Source organism: Triticum urartu, chromosome 4A (genome assembly GCF_056163025.1).
Source record: "Triticum urartu cultivar PI428250 chromosome 4A, HENAU_Tu73, whole genome shotgun sequence".
NCBI lineage: Eukaryota > Viridiplantae > Streptophyta > Magnoliopsida > Poales > Poaceae > Triticum > Triticum urartu.
The window spans coordinates 123,582,684-123,593,219 of record NC_141876.1 but is presented as its reverse complement, the minus strand read 5'-3'; the positions used below and the strand labels follow the sequence as shown (position 1 = coordinate 123,593,219).

Here is a 10,536-nt window from a genome sequence, read left to right as displayed (position 1 = left end):
CTCCAAGGGCTCCGGGCAAGGTGTGGTCTGGAGCATCTTTTCCAATACCAGATTTTCCAAACCCTCAGGGAGGGGGGCCGAACACTGAATCAACTTCGCCTTTGTTAGCCAGTCCTGGTCAAAAAGCGAACCCTCAGAAATAACTTCGTAACAAAGGAGAGATACTATGTTTGGCCGGAAGATGCCTTACCTGTTCGGCGGCGTGGTTACTACTCAGGCCCACGTCCTCGGTGATTTACGGACACTCCAACTGAGGTCCGAAGAACGACTTGTACATCTCCTCGTGCATTAGGCCGAGAAAATTTTGAATGACACGCGGTCCCTCGGGATTGAACTCCCACAGGCGAAGAGGCCGACGTTTGTAAGGCTGGACTTGACGAACCAGCATAACTTGTATTACCGCAACCAAACTAAAATCTCCATTGAAGAGATCTCGAATGCGGCTTTGTAGTATAGGCACGTCCTTGGCTGGACCTTAGCTTAGACCTCTACTGATCCATGACATCAGTTGTGGTGGAGGGCCCGAGCGGAAAACAGGGGCGGCCGCCCACTTGGCACTTCTAGGAGCCGTGATGTAGAACCACTCATGTTGCCACAATTCAGACACCTCTGGGATGGAACCTTTGGGCCACGGAGCTCCCGTCATCTTGCGTATTGAGGCACCTCCACACGCTGCATGTTGCCCCTCGATCATCTTCGGCTTTACTTCAAAGGTCTTGAGCCATAGGCCAAAGTGAGGGGTAACCCGAAGGAAGGCCTCGCACACGACAATAAATGTTGTGGTATGAAGAAAGGAGTCCAGAGCTAGATCATGGAAGTCTAGCCCATAATAAAACATCAAACCCCTGACGAAAGGATCCAGAGCAAGGCCTAGACCTCGGAGGAAGTGGGAGACGAACACGACGTTCTCGTTGGGTTCGGGGGTGGGGACGGCCTGCCCTCGGGGAGGCAGCCGATGCAAGATCTCGGCGGTCAGATATCTGGCCTCCCTCAACTTTTTGATGTCTTCTTCCGTGACGGAGGAAGGCACCCATCGGCCTTGAAGGCTAGATCCGGACATGATTGAAGGTTCGGAGCACCTGACCTGAACTTTGGGCATTTGAGCTTGAGGTGGGGGAAGGATTCGATTGAGCACGGGAGGGAAAAATAAAAGCCTTGTCCCTTTATAAAGAGGGTGAATATCAAGCGTCCTCTCCGTGTCCGTTTGGACTTGCCTATAATCTAGGAGTCCTAGAAGCGGTTGGGTTACCCACGCCCGTATTGATGAGAATCCCGGAATAAGGGGACACGATCTGTGCTTTAACAAGACGTGACAAGGAAGCCGCCTCGCATGACGCGCTGAGGTGGGATAATGAAACGACTCGGATAAAGGCTTGGCTGTGGTGTGTTACACTACGGAGTACGTTAGCAGATTAGATTTGTGTAAATATTATTCTCTCTATGGCAATATGTGGAAACTTATTTTGTAGAGCCGGACACTATCTTTGTGTTCAAAATCTTATATAAAGTACTTGGAGGAGGAACCCGCCTTGCAATGCCGAAGACAATCTGCGCGCCGGACTCGTCATCATTGAAGCCTGGTTCAGGGGCTAGTGAGGGAGTCCTGTATTAGGGGGTGTCCGGATGGCTGGACTATACCTTCAGCCGGACTCCTGGACTATGAAGATACAAGATTGAAGGCTTCGTCACGTGTCCGGAAGGGACTTTCCTTGGCGTGGAAGGCAAGCTTGGCGATACGGATATGTAGATCTCCTACCATTGTAACCGACTTTGTGTAATCCTAACCCTCTCCGGTGTCTATATAAACCGGAGGGTTTTAGTCCGTAGGACAACATACAGAACAACAATCATACCATAGGCTAGCTTCTAGGGTTTAGCCTCTCTGATCTCATGGTAGATCTACTCTTGTACTACCCATATCATCAATATTAATCAAGCAAGACGTAGGGTTTTACCTCCATCGAGAGGGCCCAAACCTGGGTAAAACTTCGTGTCCCTTGCCTCATGTTACCATCCGGCCTAGACGCATAGTTCGGGACCCCCTACTCGAGATCCGCCGGTTTTGACACCGACACTAAGCCTACCTGAAAACCTTTGGCCATTTGAAGTTGGGGATTTATCAGATAGTTGTTTTGGTGAAGAATGTGTATCTTTCCTTAGTGTTTGATCATATTGTGACGATGTAGAAATTTCCAATGGAATGTCACGTGACAGCAGATCATTCTTTTGTTTGAGCCTTTCCGAAGACCAATTGCCCATTATGTTTTACTACTAGCTGCATTTTTTTGCTCATAGGCATGAACTTAACTGACCGATTTTGAAAACTGTTTGACTGTTGTAGATCGAGAGAGACGCTCACAGGAGCTTCCAGGATAAGAACCTTAGCAACCTCAAGAAGAATCAAATGACCCAATGCATGATCTGCTTCTTTGAAAACCAGAACTCTGAATATGGCTGTACTGACCATGAGGTAGTGCTTTTCTCTCGACTTCCTAATTGAGTGTGGTAAACTAAATTTAGGGACTAATCTAGGTTTTTGTTTCTTTCTTTCTTTTTAGAGGGATCGCCATATCCGAAATCGTCACAAAGCGGGAGTGGAACACTGCAAGAAGCTGGGTTGCTTTGTGATTGCCAAGGACAAGAGCCAGCTAGGGAAGCACCGGTACTATTGTCATGGCATCAACAAGTAAAACGGTATATCCTCTGCACTTCATGAAGATTATGCTCTGGTTAGCATGAAGGATGCCCTTGTTATAGCCTTTAGAATTTGCAGGAATCTCTTTTGAGAAATTTGTACAAATATTGCGAACACTCTCTCGTAATAAATTTTAAGACTAAATGCCATTGATTTTCCTTTCGGATTGTTCATCATATCAGCAGGTCGCACAAGGAAGTTGGGATTGAAAGTTGCAAGAAGAAGGGCTTCCTTGTTATAGAAAAGGAGAGGAACATCTAGCTCCATAGTTTGAGCAAATGAGCCCACTGCTTAGTGCTTCTGTAGAAATTGATAGCATTAGTTTTTACTTTGTTCACAAGAGACTTCTGTAGCGAGTGCTAGCATTAGTTTTCACTCTGTTTCTTTCACATGAGATGTGTGCACGAGGGTATAGTGTGCTCATTAAAGAATTTTGTACAAAAATCTTGTGAATGGTCTTTTGTGATGGATGGAAAGGTCTTGGTGTCTTAGATTCTAACGAAGATTGTTTATACAACAGAATTTAGAACTGATGTTTCCAGTTCTATTGAATCCTTTATGTTCAGAATAGGAACAATAGTGGCAAATCCTACAAATGATATTATGCAGCAGCCGCAGACAAAAAGAAAATGAGTGGCTTATGGTATACAGACAGAAATAGAAATAATGCCATGTAAAAAAATTCGAGGAAGGGAATATATTAATATCGCAGAGATACCAATTACACCCGGCTTCTGCAACAACGCAATATCGTAAAGAGATTATGGACATTGTCATTGTGATGGTTTCCTGGTTCGTGCGATGAAAAAGTACTGATGAAAATCTGTGTTAGTTAAAACTTCATTGTACTTGGTCTGTTTTACCGAAAAAGGCTTTCGCCCCACTTTATATTATAAAGAAAACTTCCCAAGCCAAGCATCCAACAAGGTTCAACAAAGCACACACAGACGCACACGGAGGTCCACAAGAACACAGAGAAGACATAAGGGTCAATGCTGAGGGCACAACACAACAAGCCCTAAATACAAAAACATACACGCCACATAGCCACTAGATGGCCTAGTCCGGCTCTGGGGGAGGGGCGGCAGCGGGGGTGCCACGCGGAGCGCCATCGAGCGGATGTCGGTGAGGAGGGTGGTGATGACGTCCCTGTCCTAAGGGCGGCTAAGCGGTCGCCAAAGCTGCAAGTAACCGCACATTTTGAAGATTGCGTCTGTCGCACGTCGGAGAGGCACCTTCTGAATAACAAGCTTATTGCGAATGTTCCAAAGCGTCCAGGCGAGAACCCCAACGCACAGCCATCTAATATGGCGGTAGCGGGTAGGGGAAGCATTGAGCTCTGCAAGTAAGTCGGGGAAGTTGGTATTGCAGCACCGTCCATCGACCGTTTCGCGGAAGCAAGCCCACAGGAACTGGGCAGTAGAGCACGAGAAGAAGATGTGGTTAGCATCCTCGATCGTGCCAAAGATGGGACACATCCCATTGCCCGAGCCGTTATGCTTGAGGACTTCAACCCCAGAGGGCAGGCGTCCATGAATCCATTGCCACAGGAAAATTCTGATCTTCAGAGGTAGGCGGATTTCCCAGGTCAGGCTAAAGGGCTCCGGGCTGCCGAGGGTGCAATGACGGCATACAAGGACTTCGTGGAGAAGCGGCCAGACGGCTCAAGGCACCAGGAAAGGGCATCCAGGTCGTCCTTGACGTTCATCGGCATAAGGGCGATGTCTTGTAGGAGGGAGTCCCAAGCAGCCACCTCGAGGGGGCCGAAGGGGCGTCGGAAAGTGAGACGCCATAAGTCAATAAGGGTCGTCTCGATAGAGACCTGAGGGTCGGCCGGAATGGCAAAGAGTTTTGGGAATCGCGCAGCCAGGGGGGAGTCCCCTAACCAGCGGTCGAACCATAACAGGGTCGAGGACCCGGATCCAATTGAGATGGACGTGCCAATGCGAAGGACTGGCAGAAGCTGGATCACGGACTGCCAGAACTAGGATCCACCCGTACGCTGGCAAAAGGCAAGAGGCTGGCCCCGAAGATACTTATTACAGATGATGGTAAGCCAGAGGCCTCCCTCCCCATTGGCGATACGCCACAGCCAACGGGTCAGGAGAGCAATGTTCATGCACTGAGATAACAAGATCCCAAGGCCACCCTGGTCTTTGGGTTTGTAAATGTCGAGCCAGCTCACCATATGGTACTTCTGCTTGTCGCCCTCACCAGCCCAAAAAAACCTCGGCTGGTATTTGGCAACCTCCTGATGGAGGGTCTCATGGAGACCGTAGAAGTTCATGAGAAACCAGAAAAGGATAGCAAGCGAAGAGTTGATTAGGATTACCCTAGCTGCTTTCGATTAACACCTCCCCCTCCAGGGTTCAGCCCGGTGTTGCATCCTAGTCACCGTTGGGTGGAGATCAGCAACGGTGAGCCTGGAATCACTAATGGGTATCCCCAAGTAAGTCGTGGGGAAGGAACCCAGGAGGCAGTTCAGCCGGTCCGCAATGGATAAAGCCTCCTCCGAAGGATAGCCAAGGACCATCACTTCGCTCTTATCGAAGTTGATGGTGAGCCCAGACATCTGTTGGAAACACAGGAGGAGGAACTTCAGGTTGGCGATGTCGGACGTGGAGCCCTGTACCATAACTATGGTGTCGTCCGCATATTGGAGGAGGGAGACCCCTCCCCCTCCCACTAGGTGGGGGACTACGCCGCGGATATGGCCGCAAGCTTTGGCCTTATCAAGGATGACCGCGAGGGCATCGACAACCATGTTGAACAGAAACGAGGAGAACTGGTCACCCTGGCGGACCCCACATAAGGTGGGGAAGTAAGGCCCGATCTCACCGTTGATGTTGACCGCCGTCCGACCGCAGGTGACAAGTTGCATAATGCGGGTCACCCAGCGGTCGTCGAAGCCCTTTCAAAGCAAAACTTCCCGAAGGAAGGGCCAATGGACAGTGTCGTAGGCTTTGTGAAAGTCGAGCTTTAGGAAGACCGCGCGGTGGTTCTTGGCTCGGACTTCATGGAGGACTTCGTGAAAGACCTGCACCATCCAAAATAAACCGGCCTTGGATGAAGGCGGATTGGTTGGGGTGGGTGATAGAGTCCGCTAGAAGGGCCTTGGATGAAGGCGGATTGGTCTGTTTTCAAGACAAACAAAATACAGATGCAGGGTCCGAATGTAAATTTAGAACTAGCCAGAATGATCTGGCCCTTACATCATGTCTCTCAACTAGACTTGACCTATCATAAGGACTAAAAAGCATCGGTCTTCAAAAGTAAAATCCCTCTTCTTGCCAGCCTTCGATCGAACAGCATTGGGCACATGCAACATCTTGCCTACGCTTGTAGTTAGAGAAGACATGCCATTTCTGGTAGTGGTATAGACACGCCATGCCAGTGTATTCTCTTGATTTCCTGAACAGCATCATCAAGATCGAAGAGGTAATTATTCTACTGATGGTCGGTATTAGTGGCTCTGTATTATTCAACTTCTTTCATACACCTGTATCACCAAGGCATAAGTGTTCTTGGTCGAGCAAATTCCCGCTGATGAGTGTTTCCATCATAGTTTTCATCCATCTTCCTGCGCATATGTGGCTTGAACCTGCACAATGCCCCCATAGCATGTGTAAGTTGGAATCGATTAAAAAGATCTACTATTATGGAGTGTAGTATTTCGATGAACAGCACGGCATTCAAATATTTACTAGACACCTATCCAATCTTTTGTCAGTGCTGAAATTCTTAGTCCAAGTACAAGGAGGCTGTTTTACAAGATCGCACAAGATATGAATTGTGTAAACCCACGTCAAAGCAACCACGTTATTTCATAAGCAGGGGTACTTTTTCACTGGCCTGCACTATGAGATTCAGATGTCCCATACAAAAGTCTGGTCGAACCAAACTATCATTCACGAGAAATGATCGTTCAAATCATTAGTTGTGATCCCTGTAGATTTTAATTTTAATGTTTGACTGTCGTGGCCCCTTGTTCAACCTCAACATGAGATCAAATTCATAGCTGCCGAGGCGCCTTGGAATCTGGCCCCTAGAATTTTTTTCCTTTTTTTGACAGACTGCGCCAACTTGAAATTGTAGTGGAATATTGGATCCTCAATGAGCATGAGATGGCATGATGGCTGTCGCTTCAGGGTTCTACAATTCCTTCTCACCGATGGTACTCGTGCTCCGCCAAAACAGATTCTTCTCTACCATTAAAGATATCGTTATACACTGAGTGCATCGATGATTGTGAAGGTGATACTCGGAATTGCATAAAAGTAGTTTCTAGACTAGTTTGCAGGGAAAACATTTGGAGTTGTGCCACCAGTTCCGCAGGTGTTTATGCTCATGTTTTATATCGCCAGTTGTGGCGCTTTTCAGACTTATTTTCTTTCGACTTCTGCTCAGTAGTTTATGAGCTACTTCAGACCTTAAGACTTTGTTACATTTTTATTTAATAATATGCCTGCATGCATCAATTGATGCAGAGGCCGAGGTCATCCTCCTTTTCAAAAAAAAATGCTGCAATTTTGCCGACATGCATACTTCTGTTTTTATTTTTAACCAAGACATGCACATGCCTTGCAGGGAGCATAAAATTGCATCGTATACAAGGAGAACAAATGTACACCAGCTAAAAAAATAGTGAATTAGCACGGGTAGGCGTACCTACATAAGATGCCGACCACAGTAACTCGTCCGAAATGCTTGCCAAAGCATGAAAGAACCGTATTAAGTAGCCCAGGAGCAAGAGTGTAATTTACATAAAATCTTCAGTTATCTTCAACCATGGACAGGGAGGGGAAATAACAAGTACTCTCATCCTTGGAGTGCTCCCCATGCTCCAACTTCAAAAGATTCAATTTTAAATGTTTCAAAAAATTATAGAAAAATATATGAATGTTTACCAGGAATGCGACTACAACTCCTAAAAAATTCAGGTCCAAACTCTAAATGTACATTGAGAAAAAAAGTGAAATCTAGCATGAATAGTGTCATAAAAAGACAAGCAACTTTTGACACTATTCACATCTAAATTTGTCTTTTTTGTTTCTGAATGTACATTTTGAGTTTGAACCTGAAATTTTTAGGAGGTGTAGTCACATTCCTTATGAACATTCACATTTATTTTCAGAATTTTTGAAACATTTAAAATTCATGTTTTACACTTGGAGTATAGGAAGCACCCCAAGGATGGGAGCACCTAATATTTCCCCTGGACAGGGATTAGCAATTCCACTGACAACATGTGCCGATAATACTTAGAAAATGATGTCACGTTCAATGTCTAGTTAGTGAAGAACATCCCAATTAATAAATTATCCAGGGACAGTGAAAGCATCAGAAATACATAGTATATCATACTGAAGAGAATAATAGACCATTCTACTCGATGGTTACTACGTGGCTTGAACTTTCATTTTTTTTTTCCGAGAGTACGCAAATCATACTTTCAGTTATAGAGGGGGTGGGGGGGTGGGTATCAAACAAACAATATTCGGCAAACCAAATTGTTGTAGAGAACCATCATTTCCATTCCTATTTTTTTTTCGACCATAGTTTTATCAGATACAGCAAAGAATGTATGGAAAAAAGAGATAAACGGAACATGCTTCCGTTGTCATAGCATCTGCCTGCAAAAGAGTGACTAATTTAGTCAACAAACCCAATAATCAAGGTACATAATTCAAAAAACTACCTATTTGTACATTCACAGGCTCATCACTATAAAACTGGGTGTTATCCATATGGGACTTGGCCAGCTGCACCAAAGCGGGGACACAATTTCCTCCCTACTGGCATCTTCAAGGTTGAGAACACCTATATCCCGGGGATTCGTCTTATACATCCAATTATATTGCTCATCATCTGCGAAATAGACACAATTTGCCTTCAGTTGCGGATATTCTTCAGCACTAAGGCATATAGGCTGGTTACGCCCAAGAAACAACACGTTATGATGCAAGCTATTTATTTCCACGAGCTCTTCTGCTTCCATATCAACTTTGTGTAACCAGACTTTATTAGTTTTAACTATGAGCTCCTCATAACCCGCATCTATGAGTTTAGCCTTCCTGCAAACTTGCAGCAGACCGCCCCATGGACCCTGAAGAAGGTAGAACTGCCCCTTGTACTCAGAACTGTAAATGGCAATCTCATCTGCAATTATATTCCTCGTGACGGTACGACCAGTGAGGTCAAAAGCATCCATTCGCCCAGGTCTTGTGGATGCATACAATAGACCATCCATGTAGATGCATAGATCATAGTCCCAACCCGGCGGCAGCGAGGTCCACTTACAATCTCCTACCCTTGCAAACAAAAGCTGACGTACTGGACCATGGATGAGAACCGCAATATAGCTTCCTGTGGACGGATCCGGAAAGATAAATACCCTGATGTAGACATGGTCACGAAGCTTGTCGGGAGCATGGGGGAACATTTTGGGACCAACCATTTTGGGGTCTAAGTCCGGATCGTAAAGTTGCTGCCGCAATTTATACATAATAACTGTGCCTGCATTGTCAAATATTGGCTCTACATAACCAATGGTGACCACCGACGGGAGAGCAATCTGCTGGCCGGTGACCGGATTGATAAGGTGTAGCTCAGACTTGTCATCCGCGGTAACTAGCCAACCATGTGATGACCCAATAAGATACCTGTTGCGGATGGGTGGATCCGGGAGAGTTAAATTGTAGACCCTCTTCTCTGCGAGGCTGTAGAGACAAGCTACATTCTCACCAGCAGATTCAGAGGTGTAGAGGAGGCAAGGCGTTTGAGGCCGTTTGTACAGCTTAAGCTGGCTGCAGAGGCTGGTATACGCGGAGGGCCAGGAGGAGCTGACAGAGGCCGCACGCATGAGGTCGGGTATCTCCAGGAGTGAAAATATGTCCATCAATACATCCTGCGGCAGCTCCGGCAAATTTCTCACCACAGTTTCAGTTTCCATGGGTGGTGAGACCTTTCTCAATACATCCTGCAGCAGCTCCGGCAGTTTTCTCAACACAGTTTCAGTTCCCATCGCTGGTGAGACCTTTCTGAATTTCCCCAATGAACCGGGAGAAAGAGCCAGGAGCTTAGGCAAAATTTTCAGGCCAAAATGTGCAAAGCTCGTTATCCTGGCTACGCTACAGACCTCCATTGGAGCCATTGCAAAAGCAGGTCTTGTTGGAGAAGAGTTGCTTCAGCGGCAAACCAATTGGACTTGGCTTGTATCTAATCTGATGAGAAGAAGCACACCGAGGGCTGGCTGCACTTTATATCCAGTCAAGCCGAGGCCTCACCTGTGATCTGATTAGAAGAAGGGAGTCTGGATCCAGCGAGGATTGTTGCCGTAGAAACTCCAAAATGATCTGGAATTCGAATCCGAGCAATTACCGCAAGGGCTCCCGTCGATTGCTCCACTGCGCCTCGGAAGGATGCCCCCAACGATGGGAGAGGAGAACCAACTAATTGCCCGCCGCAGTGTAGCCCGACGGCTCGGCCGTCCCAGGATCCGCGAGAAGGCAGAAGGTAGCGCCGGCGAGCTTGGGCTTCGTCGGCGGCGGTAAACGGGATGCATGAGGGGTGGTGAGATTAGCAGTGGAAGGTGGCGGCGAGAAGGTGCTTGGCTCCGCCGTCTTCGTCGCAGGCGGCGGCGTTGTGGGGGCAGGTTGCCTTTGCAGAGGTGAGCGGAGAGGGCGTCAGTTATGCGACTGAGCACTGTGTGCTCCGCGCGAGCGAACGATTCCTTTTTCATTTTCTTTTTTGATTTGAAAACTTTCGCGCGAGCGAACGATTCCTTTTTTTATTAGAACTTCCGAGCCAGCGACCGATTCATTTCAATCGCGTTGGAGTGC

General features: G+C 47.0%; 1 protein-coding gene across 1 annotated transcript; it reads right to left on the bottom strand.

Moving 5' to 3' along the window:
* Window positions 1-8,405: 8,405 nt before the first annotated feature.
* LOC125553689 (putative F-box protein At4g22165) lies at window positions 8,406-9,839 on the bottom strand. Its single transcript, XM_087519599.1, has one exon. It carries the CDS (start codon window positions 9,837-9,839, stop codon window positions 8,406-8,408), a length of 1,434 nt encoding a protein of 477 aa, XP_087375725.1.
* Between the last annotated feature and the right edge of the window lie 697 nt (window positions 9,840-10,536).

What these genes read in the sequence shown, in the direction of transcription:
- LOC125553689 (XM_087519599.1), bottom strand. Translation starts at nt 9,839, where the DNA reads ATGGAGGTCTGTAGCGTAGCCAGGATAACGAGCTTTGCACATTTTGGC.